The sequence below is a fragment of the Capricornis sumatraensis genome, chromosome 11 (assembly GCF_032405125.1).
Source record: "Capricornis sumatraensis isolate serow.1 chromosome 11, serow.2, whole genome shotgun sequence".
NCBI classification, from domain to species: Eukaryota; Metazoa; Chordata; class Mammalia; order Artiodactyla; family Bovidae; genus Capricornis; species Capricornis sumatraensis.
This window is the reverse complement of record NC_091079.1, coordinates 56,362,365-56,389,892: the sequence shown is the minus strand read 5'-3', so window position 1 is coordinate 56,389,892 and position 27,528 is coordinate 56,362,365. Positions and strand designations below refer to the sequence as shown.

Sequence of the window (27,528 nt, the reverse complement as noted above, 5' to 3'; positions counted from 1 at the left end):
TGTATGATTACTCCAACAGTATATTGAGAGAACCTGAATTTTTATCTTCTGTTAAGCTTAGTTTCTTCCTACAGAAACTGTGGGCAGATGGAAATACTATTTGGTCTACTCAGAGTTTCTAAATAGCTGAAATGAGATCATATTCTGAAAATTTTGTGCTGTAGAATTATATGAAACTATTATTCATGTTTAAAGATTTCCCAATTCTAGTAGTTTAGAGATGTTTTTTTAAATATATACTACTTGAGTGGGATTTTAGAATGATACTAAGGCTGTTTACAAAATAATCCTTGATTTCCCCATACCATCTGAGAGGGTTTTAAGATGGAGGCTCATGGAAAAATTGAAAATGGGTATCCCTTGTAGAGTGTATGGCCACCATTATTATATGTAATTTTTGTTTGTTTTTTAGCTGTCTTTCCTTCCCATGCACCATGCCCTTTCCCCTCCTTTAACTTAAGCTTAAAGACAGAATTGTGTGATGGAAAAAAGAAAAGAAAATTTTTGGTAAAGCCAGTATTTGATAAGAACCCTAAATACTTTATAGTGCATTGGAAGTTAAACCAGGAGTCTTTTAGGAAAAGAATTTGTCAATAGATAATCAAGAACTTTTAAAATGTTCATATTCTAAAGAAACAGAAACATGGTCAAAGATTTCTGCAGATCCTGAATACACTATTACATAAAGTGACTTAAAAATGAAAATAAGGTCAATGTCCAACATTTAAGGAAATACTTAAGTGACTCACGGTACATTTAGTGTAATTCTATAGACATTAAAAATGATGTTGTGGAGATTTTGGTTACAAAAGTGTGGGTTATTGAGGTTTGTTAAATAGGAAAATAAATAGTATAAAGAACCATATAAATACAGTATAATCTATGTAAAAGTATATTAAAACACCAAATGTATCTTCAATTTCTACATTTTTATAACCATGTATTATATGTTTACTATATGTAAATAATAAATTATTATTTACATAATAAATAATATCCAAAGTAAATTTTGCATTTTTAAAAAACAATCCTTGACTAGATTTTAGCCCTAAATCTGGCATTAGTTAGCCTCAGCATCCTCACCTGAAAAATTCTATCGTTCTCTAGGCAACTAACATAGTGATCCTTTTAGAAGGTGATAAGGCAATGAGGAAAGGGAAGTTTTAAGAGGGGAAAACAACACTCCTGAACTAAAGGAGGAAAAGATCAGTTGAAAATGAGCCCGCAGCCTCCTCTTCTCACCCCATTGCCTCTCCTCCTTACCAAACTCTATTCTGAGCTAGTATAACCAAAAAACCTTAATCATTTTTGCAAAGGCTTGGAAAAATTAACCCCCAACAGTCTGTCTGGTTTTGCTGTTGAAACACTTTTTAATCTGCCAAATGAACTAAACGTGTCTTTCAGGCAAAAGTCACTAATTAGGTCAAAAAACTCTGGGTCGCCTGTGTTTTCCTTTTGTGGACATCGTTACACAACAGTTCTATTTGAGCAACTTGCAATGGTGAGAGTCTCGGCCCTACATTCTTTTCATGCCTCAGTCCGGTAAACAGAGGGTGAACTTTATTTAGCTGTTTCACTTTTCCTGGAAGGGTGCCTAAATTTCACCACAGGAAAGCACATAAAGGCGGCTCTGACTTATGATAGTTCAATTTATAATTTCTTGACTTTATGATGGTGCAAAAGCTGTTAAGATTCAGAAGAAAACATACACAATTTGGAATCTTAATCTTTTCCTGGGCTACATACAGTATGAAAGATGGAGTATAATACTCTCTCCTCGGCTTTGAAGCTTCTAATCACTTACCCAATCAGGAGGGTAAACCACCTATACACTTACAATCATTCTGTTTTTCACTTTCAGTACAGTAATCAATAAACTACCTGAGATAATCAACACTCCATTGTAAAACAAGTTTTGTATTTGATGATCTCTGCCCAACTGCAGGCTGAGCACTCTAAGGTAAGCTAGGCTAAATTGTGTTGAACAGGTTACGTCTATCCAGTGCATTTTCAACTTATATTTTCAACTTCCCATGAGTTCTCAGGATAGAACCTCATCTTAAGTGGAAGTAAGATCTGTAAAAAGGATAGGCAGATGGGAGGAGTGGGGAGATAGTGCGCCGAGGAGACAGCGGGAGAGAGAGCAGAGGAAGGAGGGGAAGAGGGGGCGTGCAGTGACAAAGATGGTGTCAGAATTGAGTACCGGTGGCCGTAGTTTCCGTGAATGATTGGCTGGGAGGGAGACAGGAGATGGGGTGAAGGCCTCCGAGTGGGAGTGGGGGGCGTGGTTGCTTTCAGTAAACACTACAAAGTACCGGGAAGAGAGGAAATGAGAACAGCGATTTCGCGAGCTGCCGAGATGCTCTTCAATAAGCTCTGCAACTTTTCACAAAAAAAAGAAGCTGCTTCATAAAGAGCACGATCTTGTTAGCACAGAAACCGCACCCCTACTTTCCGCCCCTTCTTCTGCGGACGCCTGCTACCTCTAGGCTTACCCGCAAAGGAGCGGTAGGGACAACCTCCAAAATTACCAGACTCGGCGTGAGTCTTACAAGTTCCTACAAGTTCCAGGTTGCAACGCTGACTCCGCCTAACACGTCAGTACCCGCCAGAGAAACTACAAATCCCAGGATGCAATGCTGCCTCGGACCCCCGACCTCCTCCACTCCCAGCACCGCTTCAAGGATGAGGTCCCTTCGGAAATCAGATTAGGGTCGGCGCTGCATGCTGGGAATAAAAGACCCAAAATAGGATTGGCTGAGATTTTTCCCGGCACCGCCGTCCTCGTAGGCTGGCCCGTGGAAGAAGGGAGGGGACACTGCGCACTTCCCGTAGACGCCTGCAAGCAACGGCCTCGGCGCGTCTCCGCCTCACCAGGTACTAATCTCCCGCGCGTAGAAGGCATCTGTGACCCAGCGGAAGTGATTCCTCTTGCTGCCCCGGAACCCACGGCGGCAGGCAGCTGGGGGTGGGGGGGGGTGGCTGTGGTGTAGGGGCTGTAGCTGTGCGCGGGGACCGGGTGCGGTGCCTACGGTTGCTGCGGAGCTGACGAGTGAGTCTCGGGCTGGGGTGGGAACGGAGCTCTGGGCCCGCGTGGGGGACGAGGGAGGCTCGTACTGGGTTCTCTCGCCATCCCACTTCCCACCCCTTCCCATTTGGGCGGGGAAGGAACGGAAGCTTAACCTTCCCCTGCCGCTTCGGCTCCTGGTTTGGGGGAGGGGAGAGGAGGGTGGCGGGACGTTCCCTGGCGCCGCTCGGTGGGCTTGGAAAAGGGAGGAAGGAGGGGCGGTGGCTGGCGAGACTGGGCCTCTTCGGGGTTGAACGCGAGGAGGGTGGAGTTAGGAGCATGGCAGCCCTGTCGCTTTTCCTTTTTTGCTTTCTTCGGGTGCACTCAGGTTCGTCCTTTCCTTGGAGTCGGTCCCCAGTCACAGAAGAGGGCCCTCGCTCTTTCCTGTAGCGGGACCCCGAGAACTTTACTTTCGGGCCAACTTGTTGGGTTATCTTTGCCCGACTTGGTGGTTTGGGTCTGTCGAGCATCTGCCGCCCAGTCTCATTTGATGGAGGCGTCTAGTGTCAAGTACGGTGGCCATTAAGTTTCTCCTGTGGACCTCTTTAGTATAGTTTATGGAGTTCGAGTTATTAATCCGAGCATTTCTACTCTGCGTCGCCTTCACTATAGAAAAAACCGAAATCCTTTAGAGTTTTAAAACCTTATTTTCAAACTGCCAGATTTGCTTTTTGATCGCCAGGTAGTTTTCCTGTTTTGTTTAGTGGACTAAAATGAGACATCTCCGATCTCGTTTACATTGTAGTTGTGGTATAATTCATGATGTTGAAACATCACTGTTCACACGTTGATTCATTCATTTCGGAGATACAATGCCAAAGAGACAACTATGGCCCCTGTCATCGTGGATATTAAGTGCTTATTGCCAGTGATGATTTTGGCCTCATAATTTTTAAATGACTGTCCTTTTTTCCTTAAGTATGAAATCGACCTAATAACCAATAGCTACCATTCCAAGGTTTCAGTTCAGTTCAGTTCAGTCGCTCAGTCGTGTCCGACTCTTGCGACCCCATGAATCGCAGCACACCAGGCCTCCCTGTCCATCACCAAATCCCAGAGTTCACTCAGACTCTAGCGTAAATTTATTTCAAATGGAAGATGCTAGTTTCATTTCATTATAGTAATTCTGTAATATGACTATGCAGTAGTTTGTAGTCAGAAGTTAGAGTCAGTTCTATATATCAAGTTCTAATGTAGTGTTTGTATCCTATAAATTGTTTTTTTGGATTTTTTTTGTAGATTTTTCAATATTAGAGAATAATCTGAAAAGTCTTTGTATTTTCACTGGTATGTGTTAATGCATTTTAGCTAACCCGTCCTAAATGTTTACTGTTCCATTATTAAATAAGATCAGAAAAATCTCTTTGGTGATTTCAAGCTTTGGTGATTAAGAAAAGTATACTGCCATTCACTCAAATATTTATTGAGCATCTTCATCTTCTGTATGTTAGGCACTATATATGAAGCCTGCCCTCTTGGAGCTTGAGGGAGAAGACTGTACATTAAGTAAGCAAATATAGTTTCAGATGGCGATCAGTGTAAAGAGAATATAACTAGATTTAGAGTTAGATTAAGTTAGGGTGACTAGGGTGGGAGTGTGTAATTTTGAAAGAGAAGTGCTCGAGGAAGACCCACTTCTCTGAAGACTTAATGTTTTGCCTGGAGACCAAAATAATGAAGATCTGAAGGAAGAGTTTTTGAGAGAGCAGTAACTGCAAATGCATAGACCTTAAGAGAAATGAACTTGACCCATTACAATACTTAGAAGGTCAGTGTGGCTGGAACATAAGGAAGAGTGATGGGAGATGAGAGCAGAATGGTTAGCCAGCAGTAAATGAAATGGAACTTTATTGTCTTTGTTCTGTTTGTAATGAGAAGCCATTAGAGGATTTTGTGTAGGGGAATGCTTTTGATGACTAACTGCTGAGTGGCAAACTGAGTTGGAGGAAAGTGGAGAAACCAGCTCCTAAGGCAACTTGTAGTAGTTCAGTTGAGCTGTGGTAGCTTGAACTAGAGATGTAGAGTTGGAAGTGAGAAGCGGTCTGATTCGGAGTATAATTTGAAGCTGGAGCCAAATGGGTCTTACTAACCCCAGGACAAAAAATCTGGAAGAATCACCTTGTTTTGCCCAAACATCTGTGTGAACAGTAGCACCATCTCCTGGAATGAGGAAGACTGGGGAGGGTGCACTGGCTTCTAAGGAACAAAGTGGGAGTTCTGTACACAGTGTACTAAATTTGATAATTTTATACAGTTCAGAATATGTGCCGTAGTAGGCAGTAGGATACTCCTGCTGTTGCTCAGAGCAGAAGTCAGGCTCGGGAGATAATCCTGGAGTTGTGTTTTATAGGTGGTACTTAAAACTACAGACCAGAGGACATCAAGAGTTTTGATGCAGAAGAGGACAGATGGCTGGGAAGGGAGCACTCTAGTCAGAGGAGCAGTGATGGGAACTGAAAGGCCAGGATGGTGTGGCATCTGTAATGCTAATGGAAGAAAAGAGGTTGGAGTCAACTATAAAAGAGTAAGATGAGGATTAAAAATTGATCTAGTGACTGAGTAGTTGAAATTTCACAAGAGCACTTTGATTGGACTAGTAGTCTAAAAAGACTGATTATTGTGGGTTATGGGTGGTGGGTGGTCCTGATGATGTCACAGCATTTGATGTGTTGATGGGAATAGGGGTGGAGCAAAGTTCTTGGATCACTGTGGTAGGAAGGATGACTTTTAATGCAGCTTTTGAAACAGGAAAATGGACAGAGTATATGGTATGCAGGCAGGATGAAGGTGGAAAAGACAAGGCATTTGGAGTGATTTGTTCTGTTTTCTTGGTGAAATAAGTGAAGTTGTTAGGGTAGGGAGGAGGGGAGTCTGGGAGGTTTAAGAGAAGCTGTAAATTTTCTGAGTAGGAAAGCCAATTAACTAGTTAGTTAAGGGGATCGCTGTGATACCAAGTCCCTGTTCAAAGTGTGTCGCCATAGATTTACAATAGAGACCAGTCAAAATGGTTGTGACTTTTCTTTAACCAGTTCAGCTTTTTATTTGAGGCCTGAGCTGGGTGGAGAATTGGGTTTGCCCAGGATTGGGATTGAGGTGGGTTAGCTGCATCAGAGGAGGGGCAGGGAGTTAAGGAGCATAAAGACTGGGAGGTGTGTATGATGCCAGTTTTTATAGTGCATAGAATGTATAATTGTTGTTGTTTAGTCATTATGTTGTGTCCCACTCTTTGGGACCCTATGGACTGTACCCTGCCAGGCTCCTCTGTCCTTGGGATTTCCCAGGCAAAAATACTGGAGTGGGTTGTGGATCTCCAGGGGATCTTCCCAACCCAAGGATCGAACCCGTGTCTCCAGTATTGGCAGGCTGATTCTTTACCACTAAGCCACCGGGGAAGCCCTTTTGCTCTTGCGTTTTAGACTAAGACAAAGGAGTTTGGACATCATTGCCTGAGAGGGAGGTTAAGTTGGTTACAGGGTATGGCAGACAGGACAGCCTCAGTGGAACACACAGCACTCTGGAGCTCTTGAGTTCTGTGCTGTGTGGGAGCCACTCTGTTTAACAAAAATGAGAAATTGGGAATTATGGGCACTTGTAGAGGGAGGGTGAATTTCAGATGGATTCAGTCATAAAATAGTAGAGCTGGAAGGGACTTTAGACACAGTTTAGTCCAGTTTCCTCATTTGGGAGATGAAGAAACAGAAGTCTTATTACTTAAACCTATCTGAGTCTCAAGATAGAAAAAAAAAATTTTTTTTAATGTTTCAGCTGTGTTGGGTGGCCTGTGGGATCTTAGTTCCTTGATCAGGGCTTGAACCCATGTCTTCTGCATTGGAAGCTCAGAGTCTTAACCACTGGACCACCAGGGAAGTCCCAGAATGAGAATTTTATATCATCCTGAGACATAAATTCAGCAACACTATTAGCACATTCTAGGCAAAATATTCTAATGTCTTTTTACAAACTAGAATTGTTACTTCTGTCAATTTGTATTAATGGCCAGAGCCTCTCTAATAACATTAGATAATTCTTGGTTAATGTAATTTACTTCATTTTTCAAATTAATCATATTATTACATATTATTGTTAACAAATTATCAGGCTGACTGACCATTGTTTGCTTCAAAAGCAGCTTAGTTCCACATACTTGTTTCTTTTTAAAAAATCAATTTTAAATTCTAGATTTCTAAATAGAAATAACTAGTACTTTCAGACATGTATTTCAGTGTTCTTTAAAAAAAAACAATTGAAGTGTCATTGACCTACAGTAATACATTAGTTTCAGATGTACAGCGTGTGCTGTGCTTAATCGCTTAGTTGTGTCCAACTGATTGTGACCCCATGGACTGTAGCCCACCAGGCTCCTCCAGGCAAGAATCCTGGAGTGGGTTGCCATGCCCTCCTCCAGGAGATCTTCCCTACCCAGGGATCAAACCCAGGTCTCCCACATTGCAGGCGGATTCTTTACTGTCTGAGCCACCAGGGATGATTCAGTATTTCTGTACACTACGAAATGATCACCCCGATAAGTCTAGTGCCATCTGTTACTATACAAAGATGTTACAATATTTGACTGTATTCCCCATGCTTTACGTTTTATCCACGTTTCATGACTCCTAACTGGAAGTTTGTTACCTCTTTTTTTTTTTTTTAATTGAAGGATAATTGCTTTACAGAATTTTGTTGGTTTCTGCCAAATATCGACATGATTCAGCCATAGGTATATGTATGTCCCCTGCCAAGTTTTGTACCTCTTAATCTCTCTTGTCTGTTTGACTCATTCCTCCACCCAGTTCCTGTGTGGCAACCACTGGTTTGTTCTGTGAGTCTGGTTCTGTTTTGTTATGTTTGTTCATTCATTTTGGTGTTTAGATTCCACATGTAAGTGAGATGATACAGTTTTTGTCTTTCACTCTCTGACTTATTTTACTTAGCGTGATATCCGTGTTGTCGCAGATGGCAAGATCTCATTCTTCTTATGACTGAGTAATACTCTTTTGTATGAGTAATCTTGTATTGTGTATGTCCCATCTTTATCCTCTGTTGATGGGCACTTAGATTGCTTCCATATCTTGACTATTGTAAATAATGCTAAAATGAATGCAGGGGTGCATGCATTTTTTTTGAATTAGCATTTTTGTTGACTTTAGAAAAAATCTGCAGAAGTGGAATTCTGGATCTATGGTAGTGCTATTTTTAATTTTTTGAGGAACTTCCATGCTGTTTTCCGTAGTGGCTGCATCAATTTACAGTCCTACCAACATTGTGTAAGGGTTCCCTTTTCTCCTTGCCAGTGCTTGTTATTTATTCATTGTCAAAAATGATGATAGCCATTCTGCTGCTGCTGCTGCTAAGTCGCTTCAGTCGTGTCCAACTCTGTGCGACCCCATAGACGGCAGCCCACCAGGCTCCGCCATCCCTGGGATTCTCCAGGCAAGAACACTGGAGTGGGTTGCCATTTCCTTCTCCATGCATGAAGGTGAAAAGTGAAAGTGAAATCACTGAGTGGTGTCCAACTCTCAGCGACCCCATAGACTACAGCACACCAGGCTCCTCCGTCCATGGGATTTTCCAGGCAAGAGTACTGGAGTGGGGTGCCATTGCCTTCTGAGAGCCATTCTGACAGGTCTCAAATGGTATCTTCTTATGGTTTCAATTTGCATTTCCCTGGTGATTTTTGATGTTGAGCATCTTTTCATGTATTTTTTGGCTATCTGTGTGTCTTCATTGGGAAAATGTCTATTCTGGTTCTCTTCCATTTTTCAGTTTGGTTGGTTGGGGGTTTTTGATTTTGAGTTGTATGAATTCTTTAAGTATTGGGTTGACCAAAAAGTTCATTCTGGTTTTTCCATACGATGTTAACAAACTTTTTTGTTGTTGTTCAGTCCTACTCTTTTCGACCTCAAGGACTACAGCACATCAGGCTTCCCTGTCCTTCACTATCTCCCAGAATTTGCTCAAACTCATGTCCATTGAGTTGATGATGCCATCCAATCGTCTCATCCTCTGTCACCCTCTTCTCCTGCTCCAGCCTTTCCCAGCATCTGGGTCTTTTCCAGGGAGTTGACTCTTCGCGTCAGGTGGCCCAAGTATTGGAGCTTCAGCTTTGGCCAACCCCATAGTTGGGGTATTAACCCCTTATCAGACATACTGTTTGCAAACTTTTAATTATGTTGACAGTTTCATTTGTTTTGCACAAGCTTTTTCTTTAATGAGATATAGTCCCATTTGTTTACTTTTGCTTTGTTTTCCTTGCCTGAGGAGACATATCCCCCAAAATACTGCTACGACCAGTGTCAAGGAATGTACTGCCTATGTTTTTTTCTAGGAGTTTTATGATTCAGATCTTACGTTTAAGTATTTAATACACTTTAGAGTTTATTTTTGTATATGGTGTGAGAAAGTTCAGTTTTGTTTCTTTTGCATATAAGCTGCCCAGTTTTCCCAGCATCATTTATTGAAGAGGCTGTCTTTTTCTCATTGAATATTTTTGCTTCTTTTAACTTAGATGAATTGATCATGTGACTATGGTCTCATTTCTGGGCTTTCTGTTCTGCCATTAGTCTATGAGACTGTTTTTATATACTGTTGGGATTACTGTAGTTTGTAGTATGGAGAAGGAAATGGCAGCCCACTTCAGTATTCTTGCCTGAGGAAGCCCATGGACAGAAGAGCCTGACGGGCTCCAGTCCATGGGGTCACAAAGAGTCAGACACAAGTGAGCAACTAGGCATAGCGTAGCATGCCTTCTGCATCATACAGGTAGGACTCCATTTATCACTGAGTGACTGAACAGCAGCACAGCAGCTTGTAGTGTAGTTTAAAATTAGGGAACATGTTACCTCTGACTCTGTTCTTCTTTCTCAGAATTGTTCTGGCTATTCAGGGCCATTTTTATATATTTTCCTGCAGAAAACATGAGTTTAATAGGTGAGAAATCATTTATTTTGCATAAATGACATAAAACTCTACCTATCATTCTTATCTGCTTTTAAAAAAATTAAGTTTTATCTTAGTGGTATTTCCATGTTATTACATACATGTATTTAACTTAATCCTTTTCACCGCCCCAGAATATTTCATAAGTTTATACTGTTTTTGTTTATATTACCCATTTCCCCTCCCATTCAAATCATGGTTCTTAGCAAGTTTTAATGTTTTAGTTTTCATGTTGCCTTTGGAACCAAACATTTTTATAGGGGTCTGTGAGCTATTTGTATTTTTTCCTTCTGATATGTTTCTAGAGTTCAGTGGGTGTTTAACATTTGGTTCTTTAATCGCTATTGTATTCTTGTGAGTAATGACTTAGACATCTACGGAGCTGTAGATTTGCAGCTGTTGCTCTCATCTAGTTAGCTGATCCAAGCAAGTCAGCTGAAAAACTGTTAGAACTAGTAAGAGTTCGGTGAAGATGATGGAATACAAGATCAACTTACCAAATTTAAAAGGTTTTCTTTAAAACACCAGCAATAGCCTTTCAGAAGTATAGTATAAAACAGATCTCATTCATAATGGGAAAGTACTAAAAGGAGACCTAGCAAGAAGGTAGACAAAAGTAGACCTAACACATTCTGAGTGTGTAATCACAAATGGGGACCTGCCCAGCTCTTTAGCAAAAGCATGTTTATCACACTATTGTAATTAAAACAGTGGGGATATTTGTCAGGTATAAACAAGATTGATGGAACAGAATACAATCTAGAAATCTGTGTAATATAGTGTATGATAGTAATATAGTAGTAATACAGTGTATGTAGTAATACAGTGTATGATAAAGGTAACGTTTCAAATAAGGGATGGGCTGTTAAAAGATCTTTTTGGTGTTCAGTGACACTAGGCTGAAAACTGACTTCAGTATAGGCATTAGGCTCACCAGAATTTCTGTTTTTTACCAAAACATTAAAAAAAAATGCAAAGAGTAATTTTATATATGACACTCTAAAAGCACAATGGCATCAAGCCTTTGTTCCTGTCTTCTGCCTAGAACTGTTCTCAACCTGCTGTTCAACCACTTCCTTTTACCTACCTAATTCCTGTTTTGAAAACTTGCTCAGTTACAGAGCAAATGTTCACACTGAGCTTTTGTAACCCCAAACTTACATTTATATTGATTATCTGTGGGTTAAGTCCAAATTGAATCATTTCAATTATTTTAACTTCTTAGGTATCAGAGTCTACTCTTGTTGATGTTGATTTACTCTTTGTTAGTCATGGGGAGCTCCCTTTCCCACTCAACCTTTAACCCTTGTATAAATTATGTAATTTATTTACTATATTAAGAAGTCCATAGAAAAACTGTTGCTACCCAGAAGGCTTCTAAGGTGTGACTTTTCATGGTTGCTTAGCTACTGCTAGTTAAATAAACATCCTGAAGGTTTTACCCTGGAGATTTTTTAAAGAAAAGTTAGCACTTGAAATTCTACCTTTTCTAGCATTTTTTCCTATTTTGTGTGTGTGTGTGTGTGTGTGTGTGTTTTAGGACGAGTACAAACCAGTATGAACAGAAGAAACTAATAGTGACTGAAAAATTCTTTAAATTGCTTACCGTTATTACCATAAAATGACATAGTACTGGTTTTAAATTTTTAATAACTATCTAAGGATTTATATCAGCACCTCTCAGCAGTAGTCGAAAAGAAGTTTTAACAGAAGCCAGAATTTATTACCATGGCTTTATGGAGTAATGGAAGGGAATGTGGGCTCTAAAGCAAACCTATCTAGCTTCAAATTCTCATGTTGCCACTTAAGCTGTGGAAGCCTTTTAGTGTTTCCTAGTCTCTACAATGGCAATGACAGTTTTCCTGTGGAAGTATTATTTTAAAATAAGATAATGTATGCAAGGCATTTAATGCAGTATTTATACTCATTAAACCCTCAACTTGGTAATGATGTTATATTGCCTGCTTTAGACATGGCCCTTTAAATATCTCCCTCCATTCTTGGAGAGGGTTCTAGACTAACATTTAATTTTTACTCCTACTCTGTCACTACCTGGAACGAATCATTAAGCCTCGCTATACATCAATGGTATCATTTTTTAAGGTGAGGGATTACATAGGTTTAGGGCTTCCCTGGTGGCTCAGATGATAAAGAATCTGCTTGCAATGCAGGAGCCCCAGGTTTGATCCCTGGATTGGGAAGATACCCTGGAGAAGGGAATGGCTATCCACTCAAGTATTCTTGCCAGGAGAATTCCATGGACAGAGTAGCCTGGAAGGCTACAGTCCATGGGGTTGCTAAGAGTCAGACACAACTGAACAACTAACACTTTAACTTGACATAGGTTTATTGGTCAGGAATTTCTTAGAGAACAGGGTAATTAGGATATGCTGTTTTCCTCGCAATGACATGAAAATAATGTTGGGACGAATAAAATCCTCCTTTGAAGAAATGCTGTTAAAATACAAATTGCTGAAAATATGAGCTCTTTTCCTTTAGCAGTCATTTCTTTTGTAAAATTTAAGATTCTCAAAAATTAATTTTTTCCTTCATTGTTAAATCTCAGAACTTTAGTATCCTCTGTGCAGAATGGATGGAACATGTATTATAGCTGTGCACACTTACCTAAGAAGAGGGCATGCCTTATCTTTTTTATTCTCATGAAAGTCACATCCTTGGGTTGATCATGTTGTCATTCATTTAGCAAATACTTGCTTTAGTGTCTACCAGTGTCTAGCAGATATAATATACAAAGATGATTAAAGCCAAGAGTCTCTTTGAAGTTCAGTTCAGCTCCTAATGAACAACATCTGTATTTTTAAACTGTTGTCAGAGTAGTTACCTTAAAAGGGTAGGAGACAAATCTGTATTTAGAATTCCCTGTCCTGCAGGTGATCTTCTCTCAGATGTTCAGAAACTTGATTCTCTTCCCTCTTGTGGTGACTGGGAAACTTACCTAGCTGAGAGAAACTGAGTCCTTGCGCTTGTAACACTAAAGGATGTATTAAATAATAATGGGCGAAAACATGTTATTCTGGCATTGATCTCAATATAGCATTGTTATATTTTCAGGAAACTACTAAAGTTCCTGTGGACGCAAAGTAGAATTTCATAAGAGCATAATGGGTAAGTTATATAAAAGTAATTTTGTCATTCAATTAGTTGAAGCTTTCTTCTCAAAGATAGACCTTCAGAGTTGGTGAATGCAAATAAGAAAATAGAGTGGATTGAAAATTAGTTGTTTATATCAACAGCTATGTTTACTACATATTTCTGAAAGGCAGATCAGTAACATTATTGTGCCAGATTTAATTTGTGATTGCTAGTGAGTAATTGTTACTTAAGAAATTAGAAACTCTCCTAACAGACATTGAAAATGGTTTGTTTCATTTCCCAAAAAAAAAAACCCAAAACCACTAAATATATAAATTTAAATACTTGATAATTATTTTATTTTTGTCCTCAGAGGTTGGCAAAAACTGCTAAAAATCTGTATGCTTGAGGAGTCGAAGATTTAGAAGTTACTTGCATTTTTGAGTCCCCCAGCTTTTTACTATGAAAAATTGTAGAATAATACACTGTGGCCTTTACCAAGTAATGTTTTCCCATATTTGCTTTTCCTGTGTGTGTGTTTATATGCCCATATATACATGCAAAAAAACACATAAGCCTTTTTGCCTGTATTATTTATTTAGTTGTACATGTAATACTCAAGGAGCCTCCCAGGTGGTTTAGTGGTAAAGAATCTGCCTGCCAGTGCAGGAGCTACAGGAGACTCTGGTTCAATTCCTGGGTTGGGAAGATCCTCTGAAGTAGGAAATGACAACCCTCTGTAGTATCCTTGCCTGGAGAATTTCACGGACAGAGGAGCCTAGTGGGCTGCAGTCGATGGGGTCACAGAGTTGGCCACAACTGAGCATGCAGCACGTAAAACTCTATATTAAATACTTAAGCATGCATCTCCTAATTCAGTCCATACTCAAAATTTCAGTTTCTTCAGTAGTGTTCTTCACAGTGGGTTTATTGTTTTTAAATCGAGGGTCCAGTCAAGGATTACTTCCTGTATTTATTTTTATCTCTTTGTCTCCTTTAAATAACTTCCCTACTTTAGAGATGGGGTGAGGAGTGAAGTCTTTCCTGGCACATTAAAATTTAGATTTGTCTGAATGGTTCCTCCCAATTAGATTCAGATTAAACAATTTTGGCAATGGTAAAACATAATTTTGATATTTATTAATCTCAGTTTTAGGAATTTGTATTAACAGATGAATGAGTGAATGTATGTTTGTAATTAAACAGTGCTTCAGCTTCTGTACTTCTCACTAAGGCTTCCTAAGTTTTTAGAATAAGCCTTAAGATGTTTTCTTTCAAATATTGGTAATCATAAAAATTAAAATTCTGTGAATACAAACTTGTAAAGTTATGTATGTGAGAAAAAATTATAAATAGAAGTATAAAAGTACATACTCCCTCAAAAAGTTACATTGCACAAACTCCTCTGGCTAAAGACAGCATGGCAGCAGTGGAGGTAGCTGCTAACTACCTCACCTGTGCTTTGAAGTTTTAAAGATGATACTTGTCTATATTCATTACTTAAGTATTCATGCAATAATTTAAACTGAGCAGTAAAACGTCTTGATCATTTTTTATGCATCAAGAGTAAAATGCTAAGTAAAGAAAGCCCTAATTTTGAGAATACGGGCTTGTCAGAAGTTGTACTCACACTGCATACAAACATCTATTCCAAAACACAGTTTGCATTTTATTTTTAAAATGAGTATTTCAAGTGACAGGTTTAAAGTTTTACTATTTGAATGTTTTCTTTTAGTCTTAAATTTGAATGTGCTGCTATGTTCACAAATTGTTACTATTCCCTTGAAAATACAGGTACATTTTCATCTAAAGTAAACATTCTTAGGAGTTCCTTGGTGGTCCAGTGGTTAGGACTCAACACTTTTTGCTGCCATGGCCCAGGTTCAATCCCTGGTTGGGGGACTGAGATCCCACAAACTGTGCAGCCAGAATATTTAGAGACTAGTTATACAAGAAGTTAAAAACTTTAAAATCTTGGGAAATGGTCAAGGTCTGAGTTATTCAAATACTAACTTTGGTAAACCTGTTTGTTTTTAATCCATTTTGTGAGTCAGAAATCATTTTACTACTTACTTACTTTAGATGGAGAAGAGAAAACCTATGGTGGCTGTGAGGGCCCTGATGCCATGTATGTCAAATTGATATCTTCAGATGGTCATGAGTTTATTGTAAAGAGAGAACACGCGCTAACATCAGGAACAATAAAAGCCATGTTGAGTGGCCCAGGTAGGTACATTTCTTTATTTCCTCTTAATATATTGTATTCATTTTCAGTGTTTGATGAATGTGATTTAAGTAGAATTAAATAGCCCATAACATTAAAAGAGAGAACAGTTCTAACATTAAAAGTTAGAACAGTAACTGTTCTAACATTAATTATTGCATGGTTATATTGCATCCCCTGGTGGCTCAGATGGTAAAGCATCTGCCTGCATTGCAGAAGTCCCGGGTTGGATCCTTGGGTGGGGAGGATCCCCTGGAGAAGGGAATGGCAACCCACTCCAGTATTCTTGCCTAGAGAATTCCATGGACAGAGGAGTCTGGCAGGCTATAGTCCATGGGGTTGCAAAGAGTCGAGCATGATTGAGCAGCTAACACTTCCATTGTGTTGCATTGCGGAAAAAATGGCATCTGCTGTTTCCTGTTTTCAGTTATTTACTGCAGTTTTAGTAAGTCCAAATTGATTATTTTGTAACAGGAAGGATCATTTCCCTATGTTAGTTTTCTGTGGTGAGTTCACCACAGAAAGACTATGGTGATTTGTGCTCCTGGTTCCATGTGAAGTTTATATAAGTTACTGCCTCCCAAATACCTATTCTTAACATTTTACCTCAAGAAAGTTTTTCTTGAGGATTGGAATTTCTGGAGCATACAGTAATTCTGTGCTTAACTCTTAGAGGAAATGCTGAACTGTTTGCACTGTGGCTAAACCATTTTACATTCCTACCAGCAGTGTATGAGGGTTCTACTTTCTCCACATCCTCTCTGACATTGATTATTTTCTATTTTTCTGATTCTAGCCATCTTAGTGAGTGTGAAGTGGTATCTCTTTAGATTGTCATTTGGATTAGCAATTCCTTAATGACTAATGATGTCAAACATACAGTTATGTGCTTTTTGGTCATTTGTATATCTTCTTTTGAGAAACATCTGTTCAATTCTGTTGCCCATTTTTTAATTGACTTGTATTTGTGAGTTGTTAAGGGTTCTCTATAAATTCTGGGGGCTTCCCTGGTAGCTTAGCTAATGAAGGATCAGCCTGCAATGCAGGAGACCTCAGTTCGATTCCTGAGTCAGGAAGATCCCCTCGAGAAGGGATAGGCTACCCACTCCAGTATTCTTGGGCTTCCCTGGTGGCTTAGCTGGTAAAGAGTCGGGCTGCAATGCGGGAGACCTGGGTTCAATCCCTGGGTTGGGAAGATCCCCTGGAGGAGGGCATGGCAACCTACTCCAGTATTCTTGCCTGGAGAAGCCCCATGGACAGAGGAGCCTGGTGGGCTACAGTCCGTGGGATCCCAAAGAGTTGGACACGACTGAGCAACTAAATGGAGAAGGCAATGGCACCCCACTCCAGTACTCTTGCCTGGAAAATCCTATGGATGGAGGAGCCTGGTAGGCTGCAGTCCATGGGGTTGCGAAGAGTGGGACACGACTGAGCGACTTCACTTTCACTTTTTACTTTCATGCATTGGAGAAGGAAATGGCAACCCACTCCAGCGTTCTTTCCTGGAGAATCCCAGGGACGGGGGAGCCTTGTGGGCTGCCATCTATGGGGTCACACAGAGTCGGACATGACTGAAGCGACTTAGCAGCAGCAGCAGCAGCAGAGCAACTAAACACAGCACATAAATTCTGGACACTAGACCCTTACCAGATACATAATTTGCAAATATTTTCTGTATTCTGTAGGCTGTGTTTTTTCTTGATAGTATCTTTTTTTGAGAGGATTGCTGCATTGGATCTTTTTGCAGCACATGGAATCTTCATTGCGTCATGTGAGATCTTTTGTTGTAGCACAGACTCTCTAGTTGTGGCATGTGGACTTAGTAGACTCGGTCTTTGTAGCGCTTGGGCTGTGAGATCTTAGTTCCCCAATCAGGAAATGAACCCTCATCCCCTGCATTGCAAGGCAGACTCTTTTTTTTTTTCTCTCTCTCTCTTTCTTTTAAACTTACAATTTGTATTGGTGTATACCCAGTTAACAATGTTGTGATCATTTCAGGTGAACAGCAAAGGAACTCAGTCATACATTTGCATGTATACATTCTCCCCTAAACTTCCTTCTCATCCAAGTTGGCAAGGCAGAGTCTTACCCACTGGACCACCAGGACAGTCCTTTGATAGTGTCTTTTGATGTACTAAACCTTCTTTATTTTGATGAAGTCCAATTTATTTTCTCTCTTGTTGTTTGTGATTTATGAGTCCTGTCTAAAAATCCATTGCCAAATTCAGTGTCATGAAGATTTACCCTTATGTTTTCTTATGAGTTCTATAGTTTAAGCTCTAACATTTAGGTCCTTGATATTGTTAATATTTTATATAGTGTGAATCAGCTTCATTCTTTTGCTTGTGGACATCCCAATACTATTTGTTGAAGAGACCATACTTTACTCCGCTGAATGGTCTTGGTGTCCTTGTTGATATCAGTTGACTGCAAGCGTGTAGGTTTATTTCTGGACTCTCAATTCTTTCCTGTTGGTATATGTATCTGTCCTTATACTGGTGTAGCACTGTTTTTATTTCTGCAGCTTCGTAGTAAGTTTTGAAATTAGGAAGTGTTAGGCCCCTAACTTTTTCTTTTTCAAAATTGTTTTGGCTATTTGGGATCCTTTGCGATCCCTTTTTTATATTTTTTACTACGGAAATTTTAAAACATAACCCAGATGTAGAGAAAATAGCATAACATACCTTTCTGTACCCATCAACCAGCTTTGGTAGTTATCAGTATTTTGCCAATCTCGTTTCATCTATTCTTTTTTTTAAGAGTATTTCAAGCAAACTCCTGACAATGCCATTTCACTTGCAGAAATCTGATTGTTCTCCTGCAAACTTTTTTTTTTCTTTCCTTGTCTTACTAGAGACAAGGTTATTTGTATAATGTCAACATCCAGATTAGACTTAAGTCATGTTTCATCTTGAAAACTCAAAATTAGAACTCTGGAGGCTTGATTAAAATCCAGTTGATCTCTCTAACAAGAGTACTTTATAGGTAGAACTCTTGTATTCCTGTTGTAGTGTGTCTTTTAGCAATGCCAAGACTGGTTAGTGGGTTCCAGAGTTATCAAGCTGATTGGTCCATGAGCAGTTCCCCAGTCAGTCTTTCATATAATAGTTTCAGCATTCACTGGGGCTATTGCTGAAATTTACTTCATTCAGAATTATAACAGGGATTTTCTAATTCTGTCATTTCTTCTGCATTTATTACTTAGAATTCTCCAATAAAGAACTCTTTGGTTACCCTGAAATACAATCTGTCCAGGAGGTGGGGGGTGGGGGCGGAGGATAAACACTTGATTTTTTTTTCCCTTGTAATTTTTCAGAGTAGCGAATTGGTTCTCCAGCATCTTCCAATAGTAAAGAATGTTTGTTTCGTTTGCATGTATACATATATATTGGATATTTTTCAGTCCTGTGGAGTCATTTTCGCTGATGTTCAGATTGCTCCATTTGCTCCATTTTTACGCCAGAGGGGGCACATCAAGTTGGTTTCTGCATCCTTATGGCGTGGCTTTATTAGTCTTGGATATCTACTGCTTTCTGTAATAACAAAAGTTCTCAGGTTCATTTTGTATGTTATTTCTCAATCCTGAAAACAACTTTTTCTAAAGAGCCTGGATTTTTTTGTTTTTGGTTGGTTCGGGTTTTTTTTTTTTTTCCAGTGAAAAATGGTACTTAGAGACCCCTCTCTGGGTGCTAGCAGCACTCGTTGCTCCTGAGTTGAATTGCTTTAGACTTTTCTACTAGACAGAACTAGGATGTACTTGAGGGGGGAAATTCATGAATGCCAACAAAATCTTAGTTAAAACTTAAGATTAGAGAATTTTGGCTTCTTTTATAGGCCTGTCTCCTTTAACTCAAAACCAACTTTCGTGTAAACATTAGTTTATGTGAAAAGGAATGTAATACTGATACATGCACCTAAAAAACACTATACTAAGTGAAAGAAGCCAGACATGAAAGATCAAAAGTTGTATAATTCCACTTGTATGAAATAGCCAGGATAGATGATTTCATAGAGACATAAAGTGAACCGGTGTTTTCCAGAGACTGGGGGTCGGGGGGTGGGAAATAATTGCTTACAGGGTGTGTGCATGTGTGCTCACTTGCTCAGTCGTGTCCTACTCTTTGTACCCCATAGATCATAGCCCAGCAGGCTTCTCTGTCCATGGGGTTTTTCAGGCAAGAATACTGTAATGGGTTGCCATTCCTACACCAGGGGATCTTCCCAACCCAGGGATTGAACCTGGGACTCACACACTGGCTGGAGAATTTACTGCCACCTGGGAACCCCTGCTTAAAGGGATGGTACAAGGTTTTCTCTGGGGCGACAAAAATGGTTTGGAACCAGATAGGAGTGGATGGCTGCTCAGCACTGTGAATGTACACTGAATTACACATCTTAGATGGGGACTTTTATGTTATGTGCATTTCACCTCAAAAAAAAGCACTAATGTTGATCTAGTGTCAAAGGCTTAACAACTGCCTGTTGGTAATATTTCATGCATATGTTCAAGCAGGAGAGTTGTAGTTATTGGGAAACAAAAGCTAACTTCATTGCTATGAATTATTTGTTGACTCCTCTCCTTTTTCCTCATCCCAGCCTACCGCTAACCAATAGACATTAATAGAAAACTTTAAAATACTCTTTTCTCAGAAAGTACATTTTTCTCTCTTTTTTTATTCAGTGCACAGTGCTAATGCTAGACGGTCAAGAAAATATTTTATCTCAGTAGTAAAAGCTAAATTATCTTAAGTTTGTATAGCTAAAGAAATTTCTAGAGATCACTAAAAAGAGTTTATGAGCTGTTATTAAAGAGAAATATAATGGCTTATGAGATCTCATTAACATGATCATGTTTTTAAAAACTAAAGAGGAAAACAGTGGATTTACTTCCTTGAAAAGATTTTTCTTAATTAGTGTTTCACTTATTGTTTATATTTACATGGCAACATAGCACAGAGCTCCTGATTATCCATAAATACTCGATTCCCTAGACTAGTGGTCCCCAACCTTTTTGTCACCAGGGACCAGTTTTGTGAAAGACAATTTTTCCACAAACTTGGGGTCTGGGGTGGGGGAGTGGTTTGGGTATGATTTGTGCATTACATTTAATATGCTCTTTATTTCTATTATTATTGCATCAGTTCCCCCTCAGGTCATCAGGCATCAGCTCCTGGAGGTTGGGGACTCTTGACCTAGACTAAATCCTCTTAATATTTAAGTTTTTTTTATGTTTCTGCTGAGAAATCAGAGCTAGCTACTTCATTTGATGCAAGTTGGGTTTATTCTTTTCTGCATTGTATTAGTCTGCCATAGCAAAATATCAGTGACTGGACGATTTAAACAGAAATTTAGTTTCCCCCAGTTCCAAAGGATGGGAATAAAGATTTGGCAGGGTTGGTTTCTTCTGGGGCCTCCCTCCTTGCCTTATAGACAGCTGTCTTCTCCCTGTCTTGACGTTGTTGTCTAACCTCTGTGTGTCTGCAACCTAACCTCCTGTTCTGATAAGTGAAAGTTGCTCAGTCTTGTCTGACTCTTTGGGACCCCATGGACTGTAGCTTGCCAGGCTCCTCTGTCCATGGAATTCTCCAGGCAAGAATACTGGAGTGGGTAGCCATTCCCTTCTCCAGGGGATCTTCCCAACCCAGGGGTTGAACCCAGGTCTCCCGCATTGCAGGTGGATTCTTTGGGCTATAAGTATATATTTTACTTTATAAGATAGTGTCGTACTGGTTTCCGAAGAGGTTGTACTGTTTTACATTCTATCTGGCAATGTCTGTAGAGTTTAAGTTTCTTGCCATATTTTATTTTGGGGAATTTTAATTTACTTTATCTCTTTCTCCGTATGTGTACGTGTGCATGCTCAGTCATCTCTGACTCTTTGCAACCCTATGGACTGTAGCCTGCCAGGCTGCCCTGTCCATAGTGTTTTCCAGGCAAGAATATTAGAGTGGGTTGCTATTTCTTACTCCATTCTCCAAATGACTGGAGGTTTCTTGGTTTGTTTTATTGGATTAGCACTTTGATGATAAAGTTATGAATTTTCAAAGAGGCAAAATTCTCTTTGCAGATGAACAAGGTGGAAGTCTCAAGTCAAAACATGACATGAAAAGTTCTGATAAGGATACCAGTGAAGTTGGTCCAGGGCCTTAAATACTTATCTCCAGATATAGTCCCATTTGGAAGTATTGGGAGTTAGGAATTTTGGAGGAACATAGGAATTTGGAGGAAAACACAGTTCACCTCATATATCATAAATTCCTTTTTTTTTCCAGGTCAGTTTGCTGAGAATGAAACTAATGAAGTCAATTTTAGAGAGATCCCTTCACATGTGCTATCGAAAGTATGCATGTATTTTACCTACAAGGTTCGCTACACTAACAGCTCCACGGAGATTCCCGAATTCCCAATTGCACCTGAAATTGCACTGGAACTGCTGATGGCTGCAAACTTCCTAGATTGTTAAATAAAATAAATTATAATAAACTGTTAACTCTTTTCAGTATTTAATACCTGTAGTTCAGTTAGTAATTTTTTCATATATAGCATGTTGCCTGTGTGCAGTTGAACTTTAAAGTTCATTGCAAAGCAGATTATCTTCTGTTCTTTTGCATAGCGATCGGAGTTGAAGTTTGTTTGCTATATCAACAAATTAAGGACATTTTCACAAATTGAGAAATAAAGAAATATACCAATTCGTAGGTGGTTTTGCCTTATCCTTTGGATGTGATTTTTTTAAATTAGAGAAGTGATGATACAGTAAATGCTGAAATTTAGGCATAAATTGAACACGTTCTACAGGTAAATAATGGGGCTTCGTATTTTTATGTTTTTAGTGTTTTTTTAAAAAAATCCTGTTCTGATCTTATAGCTGTCATTAGCATTACTAGAGTTATGCAATTGCATATAATTGCATTATAAACATGTTTATAACTTAGCCAAAATATTGATTTTTATAACTATCAAAGACATGAGAGTTGAAATTTCTTATGTGTCTTTTGATAAACTGCAGTATTGTTTTAAGTGTATCTTGTCTTTTTGTTTATTGCTACAATTTAAGAACTTTATTTAAAATCAGTTTTGAAAGAATACTAGGTACAGCTTTTGGAGCAGGGACGTTTTGAACTGTAGCCACATGGTCAACAAGTAAATTACACGTGCATTTGGTTTCATGTACATTGTGCATTTCGGCCAATCCAAAGTACTGTACTTCCATTGACTATAAAGTTTCCTTTGCAATAGTCGTTCTTACATAGTCCCTTGTAGGTACACTTCTCATTATTTAAATAAGAACAAGACTTCTCTGAACTATTTTAGTCTTCCTCGACTCAGCTGAAATGCTTTAAAATACTAAAACCTGAAGAGATGCAGTGCAGATCTTATAATGCACTTTGATATAGTTTATCATCTTCTGTTAACGCATTTCCCAGTAGACAGGATGTCATAGTCTGGGTCTCCTGCTGAAGTCAAACTTTAAAAAGAAGCCTTTCAGCTTCTATACTAAGACAACAAAAATTTTTTTTAAGAACTATAAGAGTGTCTCTGCTTAGTCATGGGGAAAGAAGCACTAGAGTTGGATTTACTATACTCTTTATCTTAGTAGCAAAACAAAGCTGTTACTACAGGGTCTATAAATTAAAATCTCAGCTTCTTTGAGACTGGTTTAATATGGACCAGTTTTTCTAGAACCTGCAAAGACCATAAACAACCAAGATCTAGAAAAGTAATTTTTCCACTTAGAAGACCTAACGTACTTTCCAGCTTATTGAAAGCAATTAAATATAAATGTTAATTGCATATATTTTAGTAACTTGTGAAGACATACTGGTACATATTTTAGTATAGAAGATTATCAAGTACAAGAATTATATTCTGCTTGGTGACGAATAATGCCAATTATAAACCTAAGTGATGATCTTAAAGGTCAAGGTAATAGCTAGAATAAAGTTTAACTTTGACCCACTTTAGTCGTTACTTTGTATGTTAGATCCAGAAGTAACCTCAAGTTTAAAATATTGAAAAAGAACTGAAAGATTAGGAAAACTGTATCTTGTGGCAAATGATACTTGCATGTTAATAAAGATTATTGACTGAAAGGTTTAATGAACACTTGGTGTTTGATCTTTTTAGCCTTAATTTTCTGTTTTTCTGAGGATGTATGAAACTGCTTCAGTACATCTGTCACATGACTGAATAGTAGGAATTTTTATTTGGTTAAATTTAACATGATTTTTTATAGTATTGAAACCTTAATGGTTTTCTGACCTTGGTAATTAGTTTACTCTTCGAATTATGTGCAAATCTCCCCGATATTTTTTTCTGCACAGAGAATAGCACCACAAAATCCTTTTGTTTTATTCAGTTAGTATTTCATTTTGTATTGTCTAGATTATTTATGCTTTTTAGATTGCTTATCTTTCTTACAATTATTATTGGCAGATAACAGTCTCCTCTTGAAGACCTGTTAATATTGAGAGATACAGTTTAAGCAGTAAATTTAGCTCATGTTAAAATAGAAATACATTTAGAGATATCTTGCTATGCATGGAGCTGTCATCTTAGCTCTGAATCATTTTGCTAAATTTATTAATTCTTTCAAAATAGTACAGATATTCTGAGAAATACTGTAAAATTGCTGTTAAAGATTGAAGAGTGTTTAACCCTCATAATTCCTACCTATGTAGAGGAAAATTCGTACAAATTAACAAAGCTGGGATATATTTAGACTTAGCAGTGCTAAGTTGGGCCTCTATTTAGTTTTATTGAATTTTGGTAAAACAAGACTGGAAATCAATAGATACCATCAATTTTATATATGGTGTTTTATTTGCAATTTTTAATCTGGTTTAATTCCAGGCTAGTCATTTGTGCTAAGATTTTGTATTCCTATTAGATTAAACTCTTTAAGTATTATACCCAGTGGTTTGTTGATTTAAACAAATTATTGGTCTAAACGATTCTGGTAGATCATAGCACCAAACTAAGTTAAAAAGTCTAACGCCTTGTGCTAATAAGCCATGTGATCTTGAGCAAGTGACTGAGTCTTAATTTCACATCTAGGAAATTAGGAGACCGCACATTGATAGAGTGACATTGGCCACATTTTTTAATGAACAGACAAGATTGTGTGTGTTGATGTTGCTTAAATCTAAAATTGCAACGTTGCAGATGATCAGAAGAATTGTAAATGAGAAAAAAACTTTCTTGCTGTATTTTCTAAGTAGCAGTCTATAAATTTCCATTTTTGCTGCTTTTGATTAGGCATTAAATATTACACATCAGTACTAAATAAGTTAACTAGATTAATTGAGAATCCTTGTTTTCTATTGCCTGCTATATAAGGAAAATTCCATTTTAGGTATGGTCATCATTAACTTTGTGATACAAAGGGAAATTTATATGCTATTTCCCTACCAGTAATATGCAATGCCAGGTCAATCCAAAATGCAATTTTCATTTATGCTCGTTTATTAATTTATCCTGAATTAGATACATACATAATTTTTTTTACTTGCAACATGTTTCTTTAGCTAAAACAAGACTGTTTCAAAATGCCTTGTAGAATACTCCATTTCCTTTCTCCACATTTCCTCCCCCTGCACACACACATTTTTTTTAATTTGGAAAAATTTTAAATTGCTTTGAGGTAGAACTGGTCTTAATCTAGGACACAACTGTATCAGTATTTGGAGTTTTCCCCTCTAGATGCTTACGTTTTTAATAAAAAAGTTACATTTATCTAGATATATATATGCTAAGACCTTTATTTGTGACAGCATCTGTTGTTTATTTATAGAAGTATGCATAAGATGATAGCTTGTGATAAGAAAAATTCAAATTTCATGACTTTTTAACTCAACCAGAATTGTCTATAATTTTTCCATTTGAACCCTTTATATCATGAAGTAAAGCTTATGATTAAATCTACCTATGCATACCAACTGGCCCAGGTCCAGTGTTATGATTGTTTTTTTAATACATCAGAATTTTAGGCATATGAAATCTTGATGCAAATTTACAAATGTATTTTTCTTTTGAATTAGTGTATACTGTATCATTTCTGCCCTTGAAAACTTCAAGAGTCTGTGCATCCATCTCAAGTATAATTTTGAATTGTAAAATACATTTTCTTCAGACCATTAAAGACCTTTTTTTTTTTTTCATAATTTCATCAGCTGTTTTTGAAAATGCATGTTTCTTTCTTTTCCAATAGCCACTATTTGGATCAGCCAATATATTCCTTTTTGATTTTTGTTTTAATGAGGATTAGTTAGGTTAGTCCAAGGTTACAGGCTAATTTACAGTGATTCTAGACCCAGATTATAGTTCAAATTAGAACAAACATGGTGCTTAGATTCCAGAAACGTCCTATGAATGCTACGTTCAGAAAAAGAAGTCATGTTGAGTATTGAAATAATATACAGAATATTGAAATGGTGGAATTAGGGTAGGGAGTTAATGTATGAGATGTGCTTATAAAATAATAAATGCTTTTTAAAGTTTATGACATTTCTATCCAAATGAACATCATCCTTCACTTAGTAGGGCTATTGTTGCTCAAAACTGTTTCTGGAACTGACTTCAGAACTTATAATAAATGTTCTTTTGAATAGCCTCAGTGGTGGGAGATGCTTTTCTTTCCTTTTTAGATTCTTTTCTTAAATGTTTTGCAACAGTCAGTGTTTTTTGATCTAAACCTACTGAATAAAGATGAGTGGCCAGGCAGAAGATACATAATTAAAGGAATTAGAGTAGCTTTCTCATGCAACCAGTTACCATGCCAGCAGCATGGCATGTCACAAAGCCAAGTTTAAGAAAGTGGCTGCGTCAAAGTTGTGATTAAAATGTGTTTTTATAATTGTTATCTCACAGTGTAAGACATCATCTATGTTATTTTGTTCAATGCAGCAGTTTCCTACAACATCATACTAACAGTTTCTCTCTTATGGGCAAGAGTATGATCTATCTGATAAGTACTATTTCATCCTTAAATACTGAATGAAAACCTGCATACCTAAAGAGTGGAGTCCATGAAGTTCCATTGACTGGTGGAGTGACAATACAAGAGTCATAAAAAGCCAAGAGCTCCTTAAAACTGATGAAATCACAATTTATGTGATTATCCTTATGTGTAACTATGTTTTTGTGCTTTTCCTAGTGGCAATTTTTGCTTTATGTGTATCAGCTAAAAACTAGGATATAAAGCAACAAGGAGGGCATTTTGTATTTTGTGGGGATGTTATCACTTCCAGTGCTTAGCAGGCTGATTTAAACATGGTAGATGTTCAATGTGTGAGTGCTAAGTCACTTCAGCCATTTCCTTCTCCAGGGGATCTTCCTAACCCAGGGATCAAACCCGAAGCTTAAGTCTTCTGCATTGGCATGCAGGTTCTTTACCACTAGTGCCATATGTGGTTATTTATACCAAATTTTAAAGTTGTGATGGCATGATTTTGTAAGGAATATATAAATTGTGAAAATTAAACCAAGACAAAATCTGAATAACCATGAAAGGAAAATGAAGTAGTTGTCAAGATATTTCTCCCAAAGAACATAACATTCTATTATCTTACAGTTAAGTATTTTTAAAAAATCTTCAAGGAGCCTGATTCACACAGTCAACTGTTCTAACATACAATAAAAAACAGCAAATATACAAGCCTCTGTTAAAAAGCTAGTATAATCCTGATAGCAAATTCTGAGATAACATAGACCCCCACCTTAAAAAAATCCTATAGCCTATAACACAGGTATATAGAGACAACAATCCTGAATAAAATACTAGCAAATCAAATCCGGACTGTCATCAGAGAATACCCCACTGTAATTGTGTAAGAAAGCAAAGATGGTTTAAGATCATTTATACACATTTACTGAAGGAAAGATGGAGGAGCATTTCAAAAGAGGTTTAAAAGTAATTTAGCAAAGCATCATGTCCACGCCTGATTTAAAACTAATTAGGAATAGACTATTACATTTTTTATTTTATTTTTCAGCTGCATTGCATAGCAAGCAGGATCTTGGTTCCCCTACCAGGGATCGAACCCATGCCCCCTGCTTTGGGAGCACAGGGCCTTAACCACTGGACCACTGGGTGAGTCCCTCATTTATTATTTTAAAACAACCTCAAGCTAAAGTTATCACAAAAAACATTCATCAGAGACACTCATTAGAAATGAGGACCAATGAACAAGTGTGGCTGAGGATGTGG

At 38.1% G+C, this 27,528-nt stretch overlaps 1 protein-coding gene across 2 annotated transcripts; it reads left to right on the top strand.

Annotated features, from left to right (window-relative positions):
- The first annotated feature begins 2,661 nt into the window (after positions 1–2,661).
- On the top strand, positions 2,662–23,642 carry ELOC (elongin C). Of its 2 annotated transcripts, none has more exons than XM_068983605.1 (4): positions 2,662–2,877; positions 13,076–13,129; positions 15,179–15,322; positions 21,593–23,642. In XM_068983605.1, exons 2-4 carry the CDS (start codon positions 13,126–13,128, stop codon positions 21,781–21,783), a joined length of 339 nt encoding a protein of 112 aa, XP_068839706.1. In that variant the 5' UTR covers positions 2,662–2,877; positions 13,076–13,125; the 3' UTR covers positions 21,784–23,642. The 2 variants fall into 2 exon arrangements, with proteins under 2 accessions (XP_068839706.1, XP_068839704.1); XM_068983603.1 differs by lacking the exon at positions 2,662–2,877 and adding an exon at positions 2,940–3,052.
- The last annotated feature ends 3,886 nt before the right edge of the window (positions 23,643–27,528 follow it).

Excerpts from the sequence above, each read along its gene's own strand:
- ELOC (XM_068983605.1), top strand. Across the intron at positions 15,323-21,592 it reads AGCCATGTTGAGTGGCCCAG|GTCAGTTTGCTGAGAATGAA; the intron begins GTAGGTACATTT and ends TTTTTTTTCCAG.